The sequence below is a fragment of the Diachasmimorpha longicaudata genome, chromosome 1, assembly GCF_034640455.1.
Source record: "Diachasmimorpha longicaudata isolate KC_UGA_2023 chromosome 1, iyDiaLong2, whole genome shotgun sequence".
Classification (NCBI taxonomy): Eukaryota; Metazoa; Arthropoda; class Insecta; order Hymenoptera; family Braconidae; genus Diachasmimorpha; species Diachasmimorpha longicaudata.
In genome coordinates, this window is record NC_087225.1 from 4,269,797 (window position 1) to 4,295,406 (window position 25,610).

Consider the following 25,610-nt stretch of genomic DNA (forward strand, 5'->3'; position numbering starts at 1 on the left):
TGAAGGTCACAAGGGTAAGAAGTACTGTCGTAAAGTAACATTGTTGTGATCCTTTTAATGCTCGCCTCTAGTAACATTTAATAACTCCCTAGTGAATCTGATGTTATGTCCTACCTGGGTTACCAGGAGGATTGTGGCGCCTCTCACCAGGTTGAGCGCCAAAGATTTGAAAACCGTAGATCCGTCAGCCGCTAAACCTCTAATGAGGACTCCATCGATGTCAACTCGTTGAAAGGAAATAATTGGATTCAGGTTTTCCAAATAAAATCAATGCAAACAGCAGTGCTTAGGAGAGCACGTAACCCACACTTTATTTAATAAGTTTTAAATCTTAGATTGAGTCTCGAATTATTAATAAAGTTTCAGAGAACCTAACAACCCAAACTAGACGGAAATTTGACGATTTACTAGTTGAAGAGAGAAGCGGCAAAGAAACAAGTTAGAATCGAACTAAGCTAAACTTAAACTAATTTTCCAAGGGTTGGGTCCTACAACCCCCCACTAGTCTATATGTTGCGCACGCAACTTGGTCGAGAAAAAGGGAAGAGGGGCAGAATAAGGAAAGCGGGGAAAAGGAAAACGCGTGACATCATGTTTTCTCTGTCAAGGGACTCAGGCCCTCAGCTTTCGATACAATGGACAAAGAAGACCTCACACGTGTTGAATCAAAACATGAGCAAAAACAGAACTGGTACTTTACGACCTAGACTGTATGGATTCGAAGATTTATGATTTCTTTCTCAAGTTTCAGGTTTGGAGAAAATGTTTATCCAACGAATTTTACGGGTAAATAAATGGGAAAGTTAAACTCAAGATGTTAAGATTTATGCGTAACGGTTTTTCCCACACTGGTGGTGTTGTTTTCATTGTTCATTGTCCATTGTATCTACTTATTTTGTGCGTATTTCGACACTGATTAAAAATATAAAAATTAAGATTAATTTAAATTTCGCGGACTAAGATTAATGATGTTTAGTGACATCTACTGGCTATCAAGCTCAGGACATCACACTGATGAAATTAAGCCATTTACTTAGCACCCTCATGACATTCGACCTCCACAACCATTTAGATATTTTTTACATTTTATACTTTTTTAACGTATTTTACGTAAAATACGTGCATTCAAAATCCGGTCAAATGTAATAAACCGTAAAATACATTTTATAGATTTTTTACATAATTTACGTGTATTATACGTATAAAGTAAAAAACCCTAGATCCCACCGTGTGATGTCCTGGGCTGGGTAGGACGTAACAACCGATTTACCCAACCCTGGGAAGCGTGTGGGAATTCCCATCTGGCATCACGGCGTATAAAGACTGACATAACCTTGAAAATTCGCTTGTTTGTTATCCCGGGTAAGATTGTACGTGACTGAGTGCTTTTTCACAAAGTTTTGGAATTGATTGTTTAGTGGATTACAAGACAGTGCAAATTTCCATAAAAGAGAAACCACATTACCTTGAAAAATGTCTGAACGTAAAGTATTAAACGTAAGTACAACGAACAATAAATTTTATGAATTTGTTCAATTTGAAGGTTGTATTCTAATTGTTTGCATGATATAACGCAGGAATGAATAAAATAAAATGGGAATCTTTACTTATTATTTGTTGGTGTGATGAAAACCCAATTTCGACAAATAGCAGAATCAAATTTTCACAAAATTTCAAAAAATTTTCTCGTCATACTGATATGCAGAGATAAATCAAATCCCATTAGAAGTCAATTGTTTAAAGATAGATTTTTATAACTAATAATAAGCTTGTATAGAATTGCTTGCTGTTTCATGCTCTATCGCGGTGAGGATCCTGTATTTACCCAACAGTTTTAAAGTAACAAACAATAAATGGAGCGAGATGCTACAAACCCATATGATTTTTGCAATACAACAAACAAATAAGTAGGAAAATATATTCTTCAATTTATTACGAACTAGTAAACCAACGTAAAACTTTATTTTTCCAGTAATTTCTCGCCAAATCTCTTTTGCAAGACAAATCAAAAAAATTGTCGATTTTCGCTTTTTACAGAATTGCAGAGAATTTTTTTAAACAAATAAGATGGGAGTCTATTCGACAGAACTCGTGTGACCATTGCATTGTGCATTTCCTTCTTTCATGTCATTGGGCCTGATAAACCGTGATTTATCTGAGCGAAGCGAGGTTAGAATCACGGTGTATACCATAAGGCAGTAAATTGAGATTCAATACAACGTCGTCACATTACATTATCTACCAGTTTCATTAGTATCTTGGTTGTATTCGACGCAACAGCTTTGTTATCGCATCTCTAATTGATTATTTAACGGTCCCCGCAGCGAAGAAAGTTTTAGTATTATATACATATATATTATACCTAATGAGTAAATAATTCCCTAATAAAGAAGGATTAGTAGTTTTTTTATGAGTTGAAAAGGAAATGTCCCACAGCAACAAAGAAATGAATATTTCCGAAATGCGGAAATATAAAAATGTGAATTATAAACCCGGAGGAAATCTTTTCTGAAATTGTTTAGCCTACTTTGACATTACTATTGCTGCCATCTGGAAAGTTATCATCAATGAAATTGGTAGAGACATAATAATAACAACACTCATATGGATTCTATTGCATAGATTATTCCCTATGTTTTTTTATTGTCCCTGACGACGCCTAAAAATCCTAAAATAATCTTAAAAATTCTTATAATAAGTTTTCCATTTTGTTTGCATCTGTGAATGGTATTATTAACCCGTTGACATTATTATTTTACAGAAATATTATCCCCCGGATTTTGATCCGTCGAAGATACCTCGCATGGAACTTGCCAAAAATCGTCAATATACAGTACGTCTAATGGCTCCCTTCAACATGAGATGTAAAACTTGCGGTGAATACATTTACAAAGGAAAAAAATTCAATGCCCGCAAGGAGGACGTCGACGGTGACGATTACCTCGGCATTAGGATATACAGATTCTACATAAAATGCACGAGATGTCTGCAGGAGATATCCTTCAAGACAGATCCAAAAAACACTGATTATGAGATCGAGGCAGGAGCTACGAGGAACTTCATGGCATTGAAATTAGCGGAGGAGCAAGCGCAGAGGGAGGAGGACGAGGAAAAGGAAGAGGAGGCAATCAATCCCATGAAATTATTGGAAAAGAGAATACACCAATGTAAACAGGAATTAGAATTACTCGAGTCTTTGGAGGAATTGAAGGACCTCAACTGGCGACAGCAGAGATTCAATTACGACGAGATGTTGGAGCAGTACAACACCGCCATCGCTAGACAGAGAACGATCAAAGAGCAAGAGAAATTGGACGAGGAATTGGTTCAATCCATCTTCAGCAAAAAGAGATTAATCGGCCATGTTTTAGAAGAGGAAATCATTGAGCTGGACGACCCTGATGATCCTTCCATTCGACCGAAGAGGCTGCACAGTTCCGATGAATTAACTACAACCGTCAATTCCGGTGAAACATCAGACGGTAAAGCCAGTTCAATGATACAGGGTGACATGACGAAGCCTAGTACCTTAACATCATCTTCGGTAGGAGAAGGTACCTCGTTGAGTTGGTCCGCAGTTTCTACTGCACCTCAAAATAGAAGCGAACAGTTAATCAAGAAAAAAACATGTCTAGGAATTGTTGCTGGTCGACATGATAATAAGGATTTGAAGCCTCTTACATCACCAAATAGACAGAATGATAATTCAAGCAACTCGCATAGTGTCGACGGCATTAGCACGAATGGCTTGGCGTTATTAGGGGCATATTCTGAAGGCAGTGATGACTGTAGCAGCGAAATAAGTTAATCTATTGGATTCAGAAAATTGTGCATATTTTTCTATGGAATGTAGAGATAGCTGGTAAATAATAATGATAATAAATAAAATAAATAACAATCGACTAGATGCAACGATGGCTCATAACTATCGAATGCTCGTTGTTCTTTATTCCTGGAAACCAGTGTGCTCGTGTATAAACCACTATTCGATTCAATCGAAGAATTGTTTAATATTAATTATGCTAAATATCAACTCAAAATCTCTCTCCCTGTCTTTAATTACATGCGTAAGACTTTTTCTTCATTTGTCAATATCATTGTCATATGTTCACATTCGAGGCGGGAAATACAAATAGGATGCGCGGAATGCGTTGTACCATGTAATGATAAATTATTTAAATTATTTTCTATGTACAATAATATGTATATAATATTCTATGTATATTATTTTATATGGAAAACAATTTAAGGTCCGGCTGGCTCAATAGCATCTAGTATATTTTTCATATAAATTTTTCATCTACAAATATTTGAAAAAATGAAAAAAAGTAATTTTAGAATCCGGGAACACATAATTATTAATAAATAATTCAAAAACCGTTGGCAGTTACTGGGCAACTACTGCGCAAAATGAAAAAATAATGTAATGGATGCCAAACTATTTGGAACTAATAGTGATAATATTTTCTCCAATTTGAAAATCTAACTAATATTGTGAAATCTACTAATATTGTGTGGAAAATTAATTGAAAAAAAATGCAGGGATTCAAACAAAGAGTATAGACTAAATAGAGATTTAGCAGAGACCATGGGGGAGATCAGCAGGGCCAGTCCTGAGCTGCGAGAAGTTATCAACTTATTATTCTAATCAATTATCCCGCTCATGCCCAATCGCTTGAAGGTCCTTTGCAGGTTTATGATAGATAAGAATTATTGTTTGATCGATCATCGTGTTTTTAAAATGAATTTTTCAAAAAAATGAAATATTTCTACGGAAGTTATCATCTTTTTTTTTTTAATTTAGCCCTAGAATGTTGAATGACCGCTCAAACGATCGAGAATCGTTTGCAGGTGATTGATAGATGATCATCAATCCCCTACAGATCACTAATTATGAATTATTGATTAAAAATCATTTTGAGGTTACTGAGCTCAGCGGCGGCGGAGTAGGGAGGTCGCCATATTGTATCCAACAGCTGACGGTTTGCATTTTGAGGCATGGCGAAAAACTCCTCCGAAACAACTTCTTTCCAATCAAACTCACGATCTCATCTACAGGAGCAGGGCGCAAATATTGTTATCTCTTCGTGACACTGACGTATGTGATTCTACTGAGAAAATGTGGAATGACATTCCAATATTAGAAATCGAAGTATGTGGTACACCAGCCGATGTTTGGAGGAATTGTCTTTTTAATGAACCGAGCCAATGGAAAAAGTATGATTTTACTTGTGGGAGCTATATCCAACCCATTTCGATCTTGGAGCCGAATATTCCTAAACCATTGATCACATCAAACAAGTTACTTTTACCTCTGGAGTTTCATAAAGTTTTAAAAAAGGTGCAATGTCGCCGACCTCTTTGTAGCAGCAGATGCAATGTAGAGACAACCCAATTTTCATCTATTCATTCATTTGAAGCGATCAACTAAGTGTTTGCTGGGGAATGTCTTTAAAATGATTGAAATGGGCGATCAGTATCAGTGAGTATTACTTTACATCAATTACATTCAAATATTATTCCTTTGGTTTCTAATGTACAATTATTCAAAATTGTTGCAGAATTGCTGGGGTCATCAGTGCATTTCATGACCGATACGTGGCCTTTTGTTTAGTGAATGGAAAGTGGTGGTTGTACGACAACCAGCAGCCAAACATCCAAATGACATCAGATGTAGAATTCGTTGAACTGGTTAGATTAGTTTATATTTTAAAAAATACAATGAGTTGCTAAGCATGTTAAAAAAAATATCACTTACCAAAGTTATTCTATCAAAGATGAATATTTATTTGTTTTCCAATAAAAAAATATAATGATTAGAAAATTTATTCAAGTCTGTAACGTGGTTAATTTTTACTCATATAAAAATGGACCAGTTAACCCGCCCTTTTCCTTTGACAGTCCATAAACGGGACAAATGCTCTGAAGGGCGCCAGTTGTTCTTTGTCTCGACGGGAACAACAAACCGAAAAACATAATCGAAGCGGATAACTCACGGCGACGAACTAGAATTCCAACTAAAACGTAAACTTAATACTTAAAACTAAAAGGTCAAAGGAAAGGTGGTATTTGCTCACGCTGCTCAGGATGTAGGTTGCGGAGAGAGGGGTGGTTCGGGGTGTGCTGGTCACTGGGCTATCAATTCTATAAATTCAAAACTCAATACATATTTCATATTTTCTTTGATGGAAATATATTCTTTAACTTCCGATAATCATAAAATAAAAGTACAAACTTCTACAATATTCCTAATATTAATAATACGCAGATATAAACCCAATAATTTTCGTGAGAGAGAGAGATCCAACTTTAAGCTATATAATATAATACAATAAATTCATCAAAAACCAAATAAACACAAGAATGTATACGGATCTTAATGTCGACTAAATACCATTAATGTCACCGAAAATTCGTCTTACAGTTCATGGTTCTCGACCTAATATTAATTAATAATTTCTAACAAATTCTCAAGCGTCATGAACGCAACCGACAACGCAACATAACTCATACACATACGAACTCCGAGAACATCATACGTAACGGCTAAAACAACGGACGCGGGATATGCTCTATACGGAGGCGCGACCTTGGCGAGAGGAATACGCGGGCAACTCTCGCGGAGGCGCGCAGCATAACGAAATTAAATTCATACGAAACAACAACAACTTATTTGATGCTCATGGCAGCGGAGTGTAACCGCAATAGCCTAAGGCGCACAAAAAAAAAATATAAAAGAACCCCTAAGCGATAACGCAAATTGACATCCCATGAGAATACACGTAATTGCAACGATTCGCAAGAATAATTCCAATTTATTTGAATTATACGGATAATCCCTAATTAGTTTCAATTTCGTAATATAAATAAACCAAAAAGACCAAAGGTGCAATAATGGAATAAATCCATCGGCGGTAGACAATTTCGAAGAAATATCAGTAAGAGGCAAAACTTGCAAATTCTTCCAAATTAATTTGGAATATATGGACGATCCATAATAAAACGTAATTTTGGAATATATAATATAAACCAAAAGGCGCAAACGTACAAAAGAAAACTCGAAGTTTCAAGAAGCAGTAACGTAAATTAAAATATATAGGCGACTAGCGCAAAAGTATTTCCTTAATCCGTAAATATTCTCCCAGATTCCAAAAACATACGTGACATCATCAAGGTCACGAGTATTGCGTCATTCAGACATGGCTTGCAATTGCTAAGCAATTGCTAAGCAATGGAAGAATCTAAAACATCAAAAGACGTACTGCAGGGTTTTGGCGTTATTTAAGCTCTACCGCACAGAGCAATAGTCGCAATCAATTAACCGGAACAATGATTATTACCCTGAGATGAGAATCAGGACTAGTTATTTTAATCTTCAATAATCATTGTTAATAACCAACAAAAACTCACGGTCACTTTCAAACGGTGCCAACGTGGTTCCGGGAATTAAGTGGGATTCGTTCTCGATGGATCCTCAGCGAAGTGTTCTAATGGCTGGGTGTCCTTTTGGGTGATGGTCCAATCGCAATTTTCCTCGATGAACAATTAGCTTCCACTATAATGACTATTAATTTTGTCGGTGTTCCTGCAACACGTGGTGATGCCGGCGACGTCTACGTAGCGACTGTTGCTACGCGACAGGTCGGCGCATGGCGACCGACGGGAGCGTAGCGCTCCGGGCGTTATGGCAACGCAGAGTTGGCCTGGCAGGTCTCGGCGCGAAAGTTCAAATGTTCGCGTAACTTGATTTTTATTTTCGTGGTTGCATTCTCGGGATCTCCGGGGTTAGGAGAAACGTAATTAATTTTCTAAAAACAAAACGATATTTTCGCGATCTCATTCTAGTTATCCATCGCTCTAATTCTTAAACATAAACGTAATTCGACCTTTTGGCAATCCACGCGATGGTAATGGTCGTGATTACTCGCGTGGCCTTCCACCCTGAAACTAAACTCAAAACCCATCCTACCCCGTAAATCCACTATTTGAGCGGCAGCATTCCAACTGCTCTTACACGTTTCCGCGAAAACAATAGAAGGGTTTCAATTCGAATAAATTACGTGGCTCGGTAATGTCTTGGCCTAAAAGCGTAATAATTCTCCTTGAACCAAAATTGTAAATTGTAAAACTGCCGGGCGCGTCAAACATCCGCAAAATCTAATAAACATAATTCCTAATTCTGACTCTTGAAAACGTAACTTAATTTTTATTTAACCGATAATTCCATTATTTCCAAAACTAATTAACCCAAAGCGCAAAAATATATATATCGTATTCCCTAAACAATAGTAAACAATTAAATTTCTTATACCTAGTTTTTTTTTAAGGGTTAAGCTCTCTCTCTCTTTTGTCTTACTCACGAAAATTTTTCTTGACGCTAGATTCCGAAAGGATCCCTTCAGGATTCCTTACAAGTCTTATCTTTTAAATAAAGAAAAATTCTCATCTAGTTTACTACTGGGAAAGATCTTCAGCAAAATTCATCAACTATGAATCCTCTCGAGCTCCCCAGATGCAAAATGCTCAAAAGACTTGACATATAATCTGTAAGAAATAGGCAGCATGTGAAAATAATTATCTATTCGTCGATCAGCCACTTCACAGCTTTCTCATATCAAGCAATATTGCAATTTTATACTACAAATGAAAATCAAAGTCTAAAAATAACGGAAAAATTAGAACGTCAATGAAAAATAATTGGTAATGAACAAGTATACAGGCTTACCGTTGATCCATTTTTAGTGGCTTTTCGAATAATCCATTTCATTCAATCGGTTGCCATGCAAACTGGTTATGAATTAAATAAACATAATAGAAAATTAGAAGCATAGAGATGTGAATAACATTCTGCTACGCATAAAAATGGCAGCAGCAATCAGCTGTTGGATTCAATATGGCGACCTCCCTACCCTGCCGCCGCTGAGATCAGTAACCGCAAAATGATTTTTAATCAATAATTCATAATTAGTGTTCTGTAGGGGATTGATGATTATCTATCAATCACCTGCAAACGATTCTCGATCGTTTGAGCGGTCATTCAACATTCTAGGGCCAAATTAAAAAAAAAAGATGATAACTTCCGTAGAAATATTTCATTTTTTTGAAAAATTAATTTTAAAAAAACGATGATCAATCAAACAATAATTCTTATCTATCATAGACCTGCAAAGGACCTTCAAACGATTGGGCATGAGCGGGATAATTGATTAGAATAATAAGTTGATAACTTCTCGGAGCTACATTTGCCGTCTCTGGCAAAGAGGATAGACCAAAGTAGAGGCTCAGTTCTGGGGGTTTGAGTGACGCCAGTTTCTCCACGTTACCGACGTGATTTCACCCCCGAAGAGACGGGGCGCCACGAGTCCTACTGGTGTGGCCACTCCGTCGCCTAGTCAAGACATTACCGACCGAGCCACATCCAACCAGGAAACTGCTCAACCCGCGATGCGACCTCTCCCGAAACCTCGTGAGAGAAAGCAGAAGATTATTCCTCGTGATCTGACTGACTGACTACAGCTGTAGCGTGCTGTTCCTACAAGTTTATATATACTAATTAAATTATTGTTCATACGCCATTGACTCTATAACCATAAATACTGTTGACAATACCAAATCCAATTGCGAACAATTTATGTGGTATAGCACACAACGACCACATTGGTGACCCCGACGTGATTGCGTTGGATTTTGGTATATAACCTAAAACATTACCACGTTGCTTTAAAACTACTCCCTATAATTTGGTACGTACCCTCGCTCTCTAATCCAACAAAATGACGATTGATCGTTCTCCAACGCGATCCCAACAACGAGAGCAACAACCTACCAATTTGGAATTGCAACAACAGCAACAAGAACAAATTGAAGAACTTCAGAGACGCATTCAGGAACTACAGCATGAGCAAGCACACACCTCAGGTACATTCACCCAGACCGGCACATCGCCGTTAGATACACAGGGTAGCACAAACTCCAACGGTGCTGTAGCTTTAGTAGACACCATTAGACTACCACCATTCTGGAAGACAAACCCAGATTTGTGGTTCTCACAAGTCGAGGCTCAATTTAATATCAGGAGGATAACAGCGGACAACAGCAAATATTTTTATGTAATTTCCACACTGGATCCCGAGGCCCTCAAACAGGTCTCCGATGTCATCAAACATCCCCCAGCACAAGATAAGTATTCGCTTCTCAAGGAAAAACTTATCAAAAGACACACTGAGTCTGTAGAAAAACAACTTCACAAATTATTGACAGGTTTGGATCTTGGCAATAAAAAACCCACGGAGCTTTTGAGAGAAATGAGGACACTCGCGGCCGGATGCGTCACTGATGAGATGATGCGATCTTTGTGGATGAACCACATGCCCATCACGCTACGTAGCATCCTATCGGCAACAGAGACCTTGGAGCTGGAGAAAATGGCTGAATTGGCTGACAGGATTCATGACATTTCCTCATCACCAACCGTAATGGCCACAACTCACACAAATTACTCCACATCGAGCCTGAGTGACAAATTGCAAAAATTAAGCGATAAATTTGACACATTATTGCAAGGATTCAGTGACCTCAACATGAAAGTCAACAAATTTAGCAATTCACGTCACCGTTCTCGTTCAAGGTCATTGGAAATTCCTCCGGGGAATCCTTCTTCAACAAATACCTCTCAAATGTGCTTCTACCATATGAGATATGGAAACAAGGCCAAACGTTGCACCAAACCGTGCTCATTCAGCTCGACAACCCAAACGGAAAACTGAACGAGCTGTCGTCAATAAATTCTGTTGGCGACAGCAATTCCATTAACATTATAACGGAAGTTAGATTACATCTGATTGATAATATTAGTCGACAGAAATTTTTAATTGACTCCGGTTCAGTGGTATCTATATTACCTGTTCAGTACTTTTCCAGTAATCCTAAGTTAGATGTCTTTAAGTTGTTCGCAGCCAATTCTTCAGTGATCAACACATATGGCACCCAGGTACTTACCTTGGACTTCAACCTTCGAAGAAAATTCACATGGACGTTCCTTCTCGCTGATGTTCAGTCAGCGATTATAGGAGCAGATTTTCTAGCCCACTACTCACTGCTTGTGGATCTCCACAACCGACAGATCATTGACTCCATCACTTCATTCACATCAAAAGGTGAAGTGAGCAGGACGTCGCTCTATGGGGTATCGACACTAAGTTCTAATCAATCGTACCTGGACCTGTTGCAAGAATACATTGCTATCACTAAGCCATCAACTGGACCAATGTCACTGAAGTCTTCGTCTGCTCATCGAATTGTTACCACGGGCCCTCCAGTCGTCGAGCGCCCTCGAAAATTAGCTGGGGAAAAAGCTGCAGCGGCAAAGCACGAGATCAACATCATGTTGGAATCGGGAATTTGTCAACCATCAAGCAGTCCTTGGGCCAGTCCAATACATCTAACACGTAAAAAATCAAATGGTTGGCGACTTTGCGGAGATTACCGTAAGCTAAACTCGATTACGATACCAGACAAATATTCTCCACCACTAATCCAGGATCTTTTTCCACTGCTGTACGGCAAAACAATATTTTCTACACTGGATCTGGTTCGTGCATACCACCAGATACCCATGCACACGGACGACATCGAAAAAACCGCCATTACAACACCCTGGGGACTCTTCGAGTATTTGGTGATGCCCTTTGGACTAAAAAATGCCACGCAAACTTTCCAAAGATTCATCGATTCAGTCTTCCGGGATCTCAACTTCGTTTTTGTGTACATTGATGACATACTCATCATGTCCAGATCACCTGAAGAGCATCATGAGCATCTTCGAATAGTTTTTGGAAGATTGCAAGAGCAGTGTCTAACCATCAATGTCGACAAAAGTGTACTTGGACAATCAGAAGTCACTTTCCTCGGCTATCTCATCAGTCCCAATGGTTATCGACCATCAACGAAACGCATAGACAATATTACCAATTTTCCCAGACCCGAAACAGTCGTAGAACTCCAACGGTTCTTGGGAATGGTAAATTACTATCGTTGCGTCTTCCCCGAGGCAGCAATTCACCAGATTCCTCTCAACAAATACCTGAAGAATGTTCAAAAGAAAAACAACAAAACAAAGATCAACTGGACCAGCGAAGGCGAAAAGGCATTTGAGACTTGTAAGCAGAAGCTCAGCTCCATTGCACACATGGCTTATATTTCTCCAACAGCACCACTCGTGCTCACCACCGATGCCTCAACAACAGCCCTCGGTGCAGTTCTCGAACAAATAAAGGATGATGTTGTCCAGCCAGTCGGTTTCTTCTCAAGAAAACTGAGCGATACAGAAACCAGGTATTCCACGTATGATCGTGAACTCCTGGGAATTTTTTCCGCCATAAAACACTTCAAACATCTTCTTGAGTGCCGTCAGTTTGTTATCAGAACAGATCATAAGCCACTGACTTATGCATTTCAGCAGAAGTTAGAAAAAGCATCAGACCGTCAATTAAGACAGCTGGACTTTATTTCTCAATTTTCTACTGACATCGTTTACGTTAAAGGCGGAGACAACGTAGTGGCCGACGCACTCTCAAGGATCAACTCAGTTAATTCTATCAACATGCCAACGATCCTTGATCCGCAGACGATCTTCCAAGAACAAGAGCTTGATGATGAATTGTCTGGCCTAATCAACAGTAACTCATCACTCAAGCTTCAGAGACTAACTGTGCAACCAGATGTCAGCATTTACTGTGACATTTCTGCAGGGATTGTGCGACCGTACATTCCAGTCACACTTCGAAGACGAGCTTTTGACAGTGTTCATGGCCTAGCACATCCAAATGGAAAAACAACTTCACACCACATCAAACAGAAGTATGTTTGGCCTGGAATAAAACGTGATGCCATCAAATGGGCCAGAGAATGCCTGGCATGCCAACGATCAAAAATACATCGCCACAACCGACTGCCACCCAAGGAGATCAGTGTCCCAGACAATCGGTTTAACCACATCCATCTGGATCTTATCGTCCTTCCTGAGGTAAGAGGCTTTCGTTATTGCTTAACAATAATTGACCGCTTTTCCAGGTGGCCAGTCGCTGTACCATTACGTGACACAACAGCAGACACTGTGGTTACTGCACCTTTTGATCATTGGATCTCTCAATTTGGAACACCGCTAACAATTACAACAGATCAAGGTTCTCAATTCGAATCAGCTCTATTCCGAGCTCTCACCAACTTCATAGGAGCGAATAAGGTCAGAACAACGCCATATCATCCCGCATCAAACGGAATGATAGAACGTTGGCACAGAACCTTGAAAGCAGCCCTTATGTGCGCAGCCAAACCTTGGCCTGACATCTTGTCCACGGTCTTACTTGGTCTCAGGACGTGCTTCAAGGAAGATCTTCAAGCTACACCAGCAGATTTACTGTTTGGTACTGGGTTGAGAATTCCAGGAGAATTTTTCATTCATCAGGACGTTCCTACCAACCCACAAATCTTTTTAGAAAAACATAGGCAATACATGCGCGGACTTCGCCCCACACCAACTTCTCATCACTCCAAGACGAGAATGTTTCTGTCGAAAGACGTGCACACATGCTCACACGTTTTTATTCGGTGCGACCACGTAAAGGAACCATTGGAACCTCCCTACGTCGGACCCTACCGAATCATTCAACGTATTGACGACAGGCTTTACAAATTGGACGTCCAGGGGAAGGAGAAGACCATCTCGATAGAGAGATTAAAACCGGCATATATTATCAAAGAGGATTCAACCGCTCCGGAACCACCAGGAGTTGAAAGTTCCCTCCAACCTGCTTGCCCTGAGGAATGGGAATCGTCAATCGATAGACCGGTAAAAACTTACTCTCGCAAAACTAATAAAACCGTATCTTTCAGCCTTCCTCCTTCTCAAGATACTCGGGGGGGAGTACATGTGGCCACTCCGTCGCCTAGTCAAGACATTACCGACCGAGCCACATCCAACCAGGAAACTGCTCAACCCGCGATGCGACCTCTCCCGAAACCTCGTGAGAGAAAGCAGAAGATTATTCCTCGTGATCTGACTGACTGACTACAGCTGTAGCGTGCTGTTCCTACAAGTTTATATATACTAATTAAATTATTGTTCATACGCCATTGACTCTATAACCATAAATACTGTTGACAATACCAAATCCAATTGCGAACAATTTATGTGGTATAGCACACAACGACCACACTGGGGTATCTGCTAAGGTATGATTCAGCCAGGTAATCTCAAGTGAAAAACAGGGGACAAGGTCTCGCAAGCGCCACGAGGGCGCGCGGCGATCACTTTCACCTTCTCCTTAACTCCTGGTCATCCCCACTCTTCTAAGCTGTTCGGCGCAGAGATTATTTCTTAAAATGCAAAATGATTTTAAAGAGTACGGAAAAATGTGAAAAAATTCTTTACAAGGAAGAAAATAAAGGAAAAACACAAAAATAATGAGAATCATTGTTATTTTTTGTTTAAGTTCCTATCTCTTTCTCCATGATTTTCCCACTCATTCCCGCGAATTAGTGAACTATTTCATAAAGAAATATAGAATAATCTATTTTTTTTATTGATTACGAATAATGGGATACTAGTAATATTCAAAATAATGTAAGTAAATTCATTGATTCACCCATAAACCAAAATGTTTTTTCACGAAGGGGTGTTGGAGTGTGGGGAGATTTGTTTACAATTCGCGATTGCCCATTGGTTTATCCTATCGAGACATTTAGGAATCGATTTACAGATCGTGTGCTAATCGAATCTGTGAAAATGGTGAAATCGTGTTCAATTGGGAATTGTAAAAACTCATCGTGGGACAGTTATCGGTTTATGTTTTTCACGTAGAATGTATGAAGTGATGAATAGATTCTTTAAAAAATTACCATTCATCCTTTTCCTATCCATGTTTTTCTTTATAATTTTCCGATGTGCATGTCAACCCGTTTTTGGGAGAAATTGCAAAAAAAAATTGAGCGCCTTCGCCGAGATTTGAACGCTCCACCGTAGAAATTGTCGAGTAGTGGGGACGAAACGCGCATGAGGAGAAGACGGTGTACAGCGCCGCGCACGGCTTCCGGAGGTACTTGTCCCCTGTTTTCTTGTCGGCGACATCAAAGTTTGAGATTACCTCCCTAAATCATACCTTAGTATCTGCATATCGGCCAAGCCGGTAACGCCTCAGTACCGCATGTGCCGTTTTTTCGCATGTTAGGGCCTTACTGACATTCAGGGGACTCTAAAGCACGAGAAACAACCTGCCCCAGAGGCGTAATTCAACGATAACATGATTTCATTTCTCTCACAAAAAAATCTGAAGGCCAACTTCAAGGGGCAGGTAAAAAATCGAAGGGGTCAGCCTTCACTTTTTTGGTGAGAGAGAAAAAAGGTATTTCTTACGCGTTTTTTCGCGTGTTAGGGCCTTACTGTCATTCAGGGGACCCTAAAGCACGAGGAACAACCTGTTCAGTGGCGAAATTCAACGACAACATCATGTTATTTCTCTCACAAAAAAATTCAAGGGATTAGCCTTCTATTTTTTTGTGAGAGAAATAAAATCATGTTATCGTTGAATTTCGCCACTGGGGCAGGTTGTTCCTGGTGCTTTAGGGTCCCCTGAATAACAGTAAGGCCCTAACATGCGAAGAAACGGCACATGCGGTACTGAGGCGTTACCGGCTTGGCCGATATGCAGATACCCCAGTAGGACTCGTGGCGCCCCATCTCTTCGGGGGTGAAATCACGTCGGTAACGTGGAGAGACCGGCGTCACTCAAACACCCAGAACTGAACCTCTACTTTGGTCTATCCTCTTTGGTCTCTGGGGTTATCAGTTCACTTCTGGATTCGTGTACGATAGCATGTGATATCTTGTTTTCTTTGCTCCGCTCTCTATAATATTTTTGATCATCTAATGTCGTGATTTCCATCACGACATTAGACGTAATTTTTGCGGTATGCGATTTGACATTTATTGGACTAAAAAGTGACTTTATTTGACCGGCCTGCACGTGCAATGATTTATCGACCTTCGCATCATCCGCCCGTTATCCACTTTTATTCTGGTCATCTCTAAAAGATATTCCCCAAACCAGATCCCGCATCGAACAGCTGAATAATACACAGCCTGTCAGTATCATTCAATAATTGTTGGTTTACACAGGCAGCGAAGGGAATTTATCGATCGATATGAAGAGAACAGGTGAAGTTTCGTGACTGAAAGTAGAATTATTTTCATTCTCATGAACATAATTTTCGCATACTCGGAATTCTCGGGAACCATCGATTAATTGAATCGAAAAAAATTTAGAAACCCAGCGGCTTCCAAACAGCATCGCAAGAGCAAACGTTACATTATCGATTGGACCCGGGCCTCCGCGGATAGCCTCCTACAGAAAGGAAAGGACCCCCGACATGTCGACTGATTTAATGTAATATTTTTAATGAGTGGGAAAGAGTCGATTTTCAAGTTCGCGAACCGGGAATATAGATATTGTCGACATTATAATCAGTAGTAATACCCCAAGACCTTCAAAATTATCGGATATTTCCCGAGAGTTTCGTTGCGTAGCAACGAGAGGGATAAGGTTCGCAGGTTAAAAAACCCGAGCGCGAAGCGCGAGGGTTTTTCTGCGAATCTTATCCCGATCGGTGCTACGCAGGGAAACTGGAGGGAAATATCCGATTAATTTTGAAGGTCGAGGGGTATTTGGCTGGATTATTTTTTTCATTCCAATTGCAAACAATTAAATGTGTGGCATTTCACGTCATATAGTATGGTTGTTCACTCGTAGTCGTGGCTTCTCCAGCGTATATTTTTTGTCTGCACAAAATGCAGAGAATTATTTCCAAATTGTGGCTTTTGTCTTCACTGTATTATTAGGAACATTTTTTTTAATTTTTTGATCAATAATCTCCAAGGATTCCCGTCCAAATCTGCTCATGTCGAGGTAAAGTCTTTGAACTTGATTTTGTGTAATGACAGTTTTGGGGTTTGAAATGCGTACAAATTGTTTATCGGATATTTTCATTGCTTAGCAACAAACAGGGAAATATCCGAAAAATATCCGAAGTAAAACTCTCTTACTTGTACCACGTGACGGGAAATGCCACCATTTGATTGGTTGAAATTGGGATGAAAAAAATAATCGCATGTAATACCACAAGAGCTCCGAAATTATCGGATATTTCCCGATAGGTTCGTTGCAAACAAATGAACGTGTCAAGTTTTCCAGTTTAAAAATCACGAGCGCGAAGCGCGAGTGATTTTTCTGGAAAACTTGACGAGCTTATTTGTTTGCAGGGAACCTTGAGGGAAATATCAGATAATTTCGAAGTTCGAGTGGTATTCGGGGGATTATTTTTTGCATCCAAATCTTGGCCGATAGAATTGCACCATGAGACATAATTTTCAACGAATTGCCATTTAATCTGTCAGATACAATTGAGGGTTACTTCAACATTTGTTTTTTTTTATATATATCAACATGCAAAATTTCCAGTGAAATTTCCAAGAATATCCGCTGAAATACCGTGTTGACTATACAAAATAACGTCGAATGGTGCAATCCTATTGGCCAAGATTTGGATGGGAAAAATAATCTATATAATTCATTGTCCATGATACTTCTCAACTATTCACTATTTAACTTCATAGGTCTGTGAACCTTCTACTCTCTGGGATTTGATGGGGTCGTTAGTAATCGATAATCTATTCAGCGTCCAAATGATTGATATTAGTATTCGATTGAAAGAAGAAAAGATAGTCGTGAGCTCTGACAACCCCCGAATGACAGCATATCAAGTAAAGGTATTCAGCACTTCGTTAAACTTTTACTGTTATTTATTCACACAAATAGGCCTGACCCATTTATGAGTATAACAGCTAATTGCTAGGGCAGATACACCATATCCTGCTCCACCTGGAAGATTCTGAACCCACGATGTGTGTCATTAAATATTAATTCCTCTTTATCTATAAATTAAATCTTTTGAATTAATGGTGCTGAAAACTGTGATGAAAATAATCAATGGATTGAAGAATTTTTATGATATGATTTATTCATTAAGGCCATGCCTCAAGAAATTTCATACATACGTATAAATATATTCACAATAATATGGAAAACAGGTGTAAAAGGCCTTTGTCTTTGGAAAATCTCTTACAGGATGCCGAACCGTTTCCTAGAAAAAAGAACATACACAATAGTATATTACATGAAAATGAATCCCGAAAAAAATATCTCCGGAAAAAATATCCACGGGATAACTGTAAATTTTTCCTTTTTTAAATTCCTTTGAGACTTATTTTGATTTTAAATGAAAAATTTCGAACAAAATGTATTTATTTTTATTAAATTATTCACCACATTCACAATTGTTTTAATATCAATTAACAATTTGTGTTTTCTTTGGAGGAGGGGGTTGCCCCCCACCCCCCCCACGGGGTTCGCCAGAGGCGCTGTGCAAAAAAAAGAGGGAGCGGGTTTGGCAGGCCGTAAGAGAAAACGGCAACGGGGATGATATCCGTGACTGCGGAGATATTTTTTCCGGGATAATTTTCTGGCGAAAAACGCCACCCATGAAAATGGCCACGTAATTTACAGTCTGTTCCAACAGCTAGGCACTCTGTAAGGAACTTTCCAGATTGTGATATTTTTTCTGTTAGAAAGATGCAGCAGGGAGTAGCCTAGCCTGTTAAATCAGACCACGAGGTTTTGAGTGGAAGTGATACCTTGGTAGAACGGATGACAAAATAATTCTGAACACTAGTACATCTCGATGTGAATACGTATAGGGTCTATTTGATATGGGAGGCCATTTTAAAAAAAGCTCATTTCAAGCGACATCGGTCCAAAGTTTATGCTTATTCTTAATATTTTACCGAGTTTTCAAAACATTCAAGTTCCTAAAAATAGCGGCAAATTTTATCGAATTTCTGAAAAATTTGAAGAATTACAAATTTTTAAGGAAGTTCGAGAGATGTCAGGGAATTTTCAGAAAACACCCTTGAATACAAATAATATATGTCCAGAAAGTTCGAAAAGATTCGATAAATTTTGAAAATTTGTGCAAATTCAATAGATGCCTGAATACAATCAAGAAAACCAAGATCTTTTAAAAGAATTTCAAAAAATTCACCGGAAAATATCAACGCTGGAAAATTGATGGGTATGCAGAAGTTGTTTACCATAATTACACCGCTGAGAGTCCCTGAAAATCTTGGAAAAATTCATGAAGTGTTAACAAATTTAGTACAAATTTAAGGAATTTGTAAAAAAAATTTCGAAGAATTTCAAGTAGGTCCTGGAAATATTGAAAAAAGTCGACGATGTTTCTGCCGACTTTGAAAAACAAGAGAAGATTACAACCGTATTCATACACATTTACAGTCCCGTAAAGCATACAGTTGCCTGTTATAGAATTTATAGTGTTGTAAATCAGATATCAGTGAAAATGAACACAACTCTTTCGAATTAGTGACCACCAGTTCCCGTGGGCAATATAGTGGAAAAAACTTTATAGGAAATGCCAACCACAGATTGTTTCCTAGGGGGAGGAAGTATATAGAGACTGCTCCATTCGAGATAGTAATCTTCGCAAAGCTAATACAATTCCCGATAACATTTACTGACCAATATTCTTCGTCCCATTCTCGAATTTTTTCGTAGACGGATACACAATGGCCCTTTCCGTATCACAAAGTCCACCTTTCGTAAATGAACTGGAATGGGATAACCTTCAGAAGACTTGATTTGCCCTGCAGAAATATCTCAATTTTTTCAAGTGAAGTGCTAAATATTCAGTCTAATATTTTCTACGCAGATACTTTGATGATGTTCGTTGATATTTACTGGTAGGACATGGAGTTTTCCATTGTAACGAATGCTTCCTAGAGCCGTTAGACTCCCTGCCACATTGATTTCCTCTTTTTTCGTTATAATGAAAAAGTTTCGACTCGTTATCATGTTTAGAGGTACAGAAATATCCGGAATTTTTTTCATGATTTGACATTAGCCATCGATAGAACGACTCGAACTTATGTTCAGCCTGAGTATACTCGTAATTTTTTGTCTCACGATTTACCATTTTCATCGACTCTAAATCATTACCTCTGTAATCACATGAACATATCCATTGGTTTAAAGGTAAGAATGATGTCAAAGTTTTGGATCGTCGCATTATTTTATCGGCATATGGAACTGTGCATGACCTTTGTGAGGGCGATCCTGACTGGTTATAACGCATATCACTACGGTCTAAGTGGTGGTGAGTTTCACACCTGGGCACATACCGATTTTCTTTCGTCTTAGTTTGTAACATGAGCTCCAGCTGAGCTATGCGCTTCTCTTGACGTGTTCTTTGCTCCTGGGCGTGTCGTTCTTGATCCTCCATTTCCTTAACCATCTTTTCTAAATTCACCAGTTGTGTTTGCTTCTCTTCAAGAGTGGAGTAGAGCTCCTCAAGGCTGACTTTCCCCACGAGATTCTGATTGAATGAAAAAGTGTTGTATACCCCAGTATTTTAATCTTTTCCATAGAATAATTTCATTATACTTTCTTCCTATATATATTTTACTATGTTTTTTGTAGGTACGCTATTCAAATATTGTCCGTAGTTTAATAACCTCCGAACCGTCCATCGTGGGTCTCACCCCAATAAACCCATTCCAGCAGTTCCTAATGTATTTCTCCATATTAAGAGGATCCTAGAAAACCGTCCCTAATTAAAAGAACCCTAGCGTACATCCCCTAATAAGATTATCCCAAGGTAAAACCCCCAAATTGAGAATCGTCCTAGCGAACCTTTTCCTCCACAACCAAATACTATCTCCCCTCCACTTTTCCTAATTTCCTCAGGTGAATAAAACTGAGGAGTTCCTTTCATTTAAGTTAGTTCTAATTTTCGGACTGTAGCCGAATACTTCGGAAACGACGTTACATTCAGAGTAACACGTACCATTAGCTCCGTGAATAAATATCAGTTTTTACCCTTAAAATCTGCGTACGTAATTTATTCTACGGGAATCCAACAAAAGATTTATTTCATGTATCGACATAACAATGTATAGATGACTGTACGATTACACCGAGATGATGTAGGTTTGAGGTGAAATCTCGCATTTGCATTGCCCCCACCCCCTTCGAAGAAAACAAAAATGATTAATTTATATTTTTTAAAACTGTGAATGTGGTGAATAATTTAATCAAAATATTTCCTTTTTTAAGAATATTTCATTTGAGTTCAAAATATGTGTGAAATAAATCTAAAAAATGAACATAGTAGATTATGGCATGACGGCGATAGGTGGAGGATTGTGAGGAGTGAAGTTTGCAGCACGAGGCGAGTCGAAGTCGACTTCGATTTGGAACGTCGAGCGCTGCAAACTTTATACGACTCACACTCTGACCCAATCGTCCTCATGCCAAAATCTATTTTTCATTACGAACACCTATGGTGGGTGGGCGAAGGGGTCCACGGAGAGGGGTGGGCGAATCTTAATCGAAATACTAAAAAATGAATAACGCTCAACTGTCATGTCATTCCAAAGTTTCGACAGTCTCCGGTAGAGGCATAGTAGATTGCATTTAGCGGAGGGTAGGCAAGCACCTATACTCCTAAGAGCTGTAATGTACCTCGGTGGAGTCTCGTCTTATAACATTTAACCTATCGTCCTCAAACCAGTCGGGTAGGACGCGCTTTCCGCGCCTCAGTAACGAAAATTAAGATTTATCTTGAAGATATTTGTTCCGGGGTTTTTTCCGGGATATTTTTCCCGGAGATATTGTTTCCGGGATTCACATTATTTTATATATATTGTGACGAAGTAGATATTTTATGCCATTCTCCCCGCACCCTAATGATTCGCCATCGCATGGCAGGTTCGGTTTTTTGCTGCCGTTGGCTACCACACTCCCGAGTAGATTCCTACGCCTCCCGCCTAACCTCTCGCCGCAGCACTCACAGTGCGATATTACCATCCCCGGGTATCCAGAGCACAGCGACCAAACGTGACGAAAAATTTGATGACGATTCTATTAAAGTGGTTCGTCGCGGGTCTGCCTGTAATCTAGTCGCCAATCGGAGACGAGACACTCATAGATCGCTCTAGACGCGAATTTAATTTTCTCCTCACCCTCTCCGGGTGGTCGGGCTAGTCTGGCGTAGAATGCTATGGTAGAGAGTCAAGCCAAGTTTTTCGATTTTTGCAATACCCATAAAATCCACGAAATCTACGAGTAGCATTCTATTAATAATACAGGGACATTAGAAACATTAATAACGTGTTTACTGATTATTGACCTTTGTCTCACCGAGTTTTGCTTCTCCTCACTGGTCAAACTGGATCGAAAATCCACGAGATCAATTAGATACATTAACAGATTCGCCTAGGGATCCCCCCCCCCCGGCCCCATCAAGAGGATCACAGAGGACAGCAGGAAGTGTGCCGAGCCCCCACACTACGCATTGGACCAGCCCCTGAGTTAGTTGAGCGAATAGAGATTATTTGAAAATTATTAAGAACAGTTGGGAGAGAGTGAAAGAGTTTAGAGGAACACGAGCTGCAGAAACGTTGATGATATAGGAGGAAAATAGAAGAGGAGTGTTTGAGAGGAAAAAGGAAGGAAAATTGGGAAGGAGAAGTAGGCGAGCTGAGAGGAGAGAAAGAGGAGACGACTGATGGAAGAGGAAAATGGTAGACATCGGTCATCCAACAAACATTAGCCTGCTGCCCGAGGAGACTACCCGGAAGTTGGAGGACCCCCGATACTTGATGGACAGCTCTTCTATCCTTCGGAATTGTTCTTATTCGTGTCATGGGACTTCGAAATTAGGCCAATAGCCACCTCGGTCCACAGGAGTCGCTCTCAGTCACCTTCCGGTCATCATAAAGTTTGCTCGCAAGTGACCGCTCTCGACCATCGATTGTTGTTTGGCTCGGCTCGTGCATAATTATTTTCACTATCGCGTGAAGTTAAATTGTAATGCGTCTAATCATTGATCGGCTCAATACAAATTACAAATATTAGTTTACTTGATTATTCTGATCATTTTCCAAAGTTAAGTTTATAAAACCTGTGATTGTTTGTAACTAACACCACGTGTAGCGTTTTCTCGACCTCCACCCCCTACTCCCGTAATCCAAGTTTATCTTGCCCATCCCCTGAGAATACCCCCCGATCTAGAGCCCAGCTCATACACCTCCCCTTTCAATATAAACATATTGTAAAATTCCTCAATATTAGTGATTCGCTGAGAGCAATTAAATATACCAAAATTCCTCGAGACCAAGGTCACAATGTGTATATTGGATATTTATAGTCCTATTTTTTGTTTTTTCCTTACAGTTGGATGATCATCCAACCTCCAGCCTGGCAGTCAAACTGCAAATTAATGCTGACCTCTTGAGGAGTTGGGAATTCTTCCGCAAGGAGGGTACGAAGAAAGAGCAGAGTCTCTCTTAAGAAATTATGAATGCATAAGGGAGCAGGAGGCCCCCAAATTGAATCCGCACATCCCGGCGACGATGAACGACTTTGCTGTTGCTAGAAACAACCACATGATCGAAACTCAAAAATTGGCAGGAACAGCCCCGTCGATTCTTCGTTCTGTAGTTTCCGCAATCTATGAAAACAAAGATGACTTTGATCTTAAGAAGCTCCGAACGCGCATGCGTGATTCAGCAAAGCTGGCTGCTGAGGACCTGAGGACGGTGAGCGGTGCGAATGTGCGGTATGTTTACCGGTGAGTCGGTGTGCCTGCTTGCGGACATACTTTCCAACACTACCCTGCATATCTTAATTCGATTTCTATGGAAAAAATTTTCCGTTTTGAAGGAACAACTAGCTTACCATCTGGTTTTTGGTACGTATTATTTTCTTCTTGAAAACGAACTAATTTTCCAATGTGTCATTAAAAAAATTAACTACCCTACCTCTCCCGCTTTTGACAGGGGGTTACTCGTGGAAAATATGAGAAGCTGAGAGGAGTGGCATTATAAATGAATAGAGCACATATGTGTTATGCTGCAGTAATTTTTAATATTGGTTTCCTTATTGTTTCAATTTCTAAAATCCCTCTAATGACATAATTTTAAATTATTATTTTGGGGACATAAAAAATTGCGGACGTTGAGGACATTTTAAGTATCATTTCTGCATAACCTGAGCTAATAACAGACAATTCCCCTTGATTCAACCGTCTCCTTGAACTTCTCACGACGACTGTCAAAGAAACTACTGTCTCTAAATGTACTGAAAATTCTCCAGACTCTTCGACAATGTTTGTCAGGGAATTCAATAATCTCATCCAAATGATCGCCTCCAAATGAACCAACCGATCCCTCCAACATTCCACAACAACTACGAGAACATTCAATAGCTACAAACCTTTCCGGAATTTCCCATAGCCTTGAAAAACATACTTCAAGGCATTCACTTATTGCAAATGTAGTGGCATCCATTTTCGATCTGCATCAACATGTTCCAAACAACTTGGTTTCCCCAAAAGTCACAGAGATCTTTCTGAACCCTGAACAACGTTGCTCAAAGACTTTAACCTCAACCACTGGTATCTACCCAACCAACGCCAGGACCTTCCAACGTTCGTGAAATTGAAGCATGCGATAACAACTCAAATTATTTTCCTATGAACCTTAATGCTTCGTTCCATTTTCAAGCTGCTACTCATACCAATTCCGTTAATATCTTTGGTACATTTGAGTAGGATAAAAATAGTCAAATTAATCCAGACCTTTACGGTTATTTTGACTATTATCTTCATGTTGAGGCAGGGGTGCCAGATCGGGAAGAAACCCCTATGGAAAAGATTTTCGTTCGCATCTTTCTCGCGCAGAGAGATATCAGTGCGCATTGTTCCGGCGCCGTCGGGTGTCAACGCGCAGCTCCTTTACGCACTCACGATGTATGAGCATGAGCATGGAGCGGGATGGGTTCCCGCGATAGGACTCCAGAACTAATCCCGTAAATAAAATGAATAATGCTTTCTATATGCTGCAACTTTGTTTCAAATTATTCCCTGGAAACTGTCGTAATATTATTAACCTTCATTTAATGCTTAGGAGAACTTCAATAGTTTTTATTATATTTTTTACGAAATGATTTTTTGATCACTGCTGCTACGTTCAGCCCGTATCGAAAAGGGCCTTTTCGGTCACTTATAAACGCAAAGTCAAAACTTGTAAACGAACAGACTTTTCGTTTACTATTTGTACGATGAGGGATCTGGTGCGCGGAGTATTTTTTAGGGATGGCCGAGATAACGAAAGGATGATGCGTCGGTCGAAAAAATCACTGCACGTGTCGATGGTCAATTAAAGTCACTTTTTTATTCAACTAAACGTCAAATTAACACTTTACAGACAGCGACTAGGGTCGCTATAAATAAAAGAAGAGCGCAAACAACAATTACGCGCGTTAAACTTCCCAGTAACAACGATCAAAAAATGATGGGGAGCGGAGCAAAGAAAATGAGATTTTCACTAGGTATATAAGATGCTATCGCACGAAGTTCCGGAAAAGAACTGATAACGGTCACAGGCCCAGAGGCTGCAAATGCCCGAATTCCGGGGCACTAGA

General features: G+C 39.5%; 3 protein-coding genes and 1 long non-coding RNA gene across 13 annotated transcripts in view; 2 read left to right on the plus strand and 2 right to left on the minus strand.

Moving 5' to 3' along the window:
* Positions 1 to 1,298: 1,298 nt before the first annotated feature.
* Positions 1,299 to 5,828, plus strand: LOC135173112 (splicing factor YJU2-like). Of its 6 annotated transcripts, none has more exons than XM_064139746.1 (4): positions 1,299 to 1,497; positions 2,038 to 2,169; positions 2,762 to 5,482; positions 5,562 to 5,828. In XM_064139746.1, the coding sequence occupies exons 2-3, from the start codon at positions 2,125 to 2,127 to the stop codon at positions 3,806 to 3,808; spliced, it is 1,092 nt and encodes a 363-aa protein (XP_063995816.1). In that variant the 5' UTR covers positions 1,299 to 1,497; positions 2,038 to 2,124; the 3' UTR covers positions 3,809 to 5,482; positions 5,562 to 5,828. The 6 variants fall into 6 exon arrangements, with proteins under 6 accessions (XP_063995816.1, XP_063995855.1, XP_063995824.1 ...); XM_064139754.1 differs by lacking the exon at positions 1,299 to 1,497 and adding an exon at positions 1,788 to 1,907; XM_064139775.1 differs by lacking the exon at positions 1,299 to 1,497 and adding an exon at positions 1,924 to 1,942.
* A 240-nt stretch (positions 5,829 to 6,068) lies between these two features.
* LOC135167403 (uncharacterized) lies at positions 6,069 to 8,897 on the minus strand. The gene is made up of 3 exons (XR_010299845.1): positions 8,726 to 8,897; positions 7,411 to 8,544; positions 6,069 to 7,241 (listed from the first exon to the last, which is right to left on the minus strand). It is a non-coding gene; the product is annotated as an uncharacterized LOC135167403 (long non-coding RNA).
* A 6,983-nt stretch (positions 8,898 to 15,880) lies between these two features.
* LOC135168433 (uncharacterized) overlaps positions 15,881 to 25,610 on the plus strand; it is a 36,194-nt gene continuing 26,464 nt past the window's right edge. The window contains exons 1-3 of one of the 2 annotated variants that reach the window (XM_064132651.1): positions 15,881 to 16,213; positions 17,669 to 17,821; positions 23,361 to 23,757. In XM_064132651.1, coding sequence (XP_063988721.1) covers positions 23,540 to 23,757 — 218 coding nt within the window. In that variant the 5' untranslated portion in view covers positions 15,881 to 16,213; positions 17,669 to 17,821; positions 23,361 to 23,539. The remainder of the gene's footprint in view (positions 16,214 to 17,668; positions 17,822 to 23,360; positions 23,758 to 25,610) is intronic. The other variant, XM_064132744.1, reaches the window with a different exon arrangement.
* Positions 17,881 to 25,610, minus strand: part of LOC135168177 (myosin heavy chain, fast skeletal muscle-like) — a 100,162-nt gene continuing 92,432 nt past the window's right edge. For 2 of the 4 annotated variants that reach the window (XM_064132319.1, XM_064132158.1), the window contains 2 exons: positions 20,306 to 20,499; positions 19,327 to 20,125 (listed from right to left, as the gene is read on the minus strand). In XM_064132319.1, coding sequence (XP_063988389.1) covers positions 19,819 to 20,125; positions 20,306 to 20,499 — 501 coding nt within the window. In that variant the 3' untranslated portion in view covers positions 19,327 to 19,818. Of the gene's footprint in view, positions 18,196 to 19,152; positions 19,233 to 19,326; positions 20,126 to 20,305; positions 20,500 to 25,610 lie in introns of those variants that run through there. The other 2 variants (XM_064132243.1, XM_064132399.1) reach the window with 2 other exon arrangements.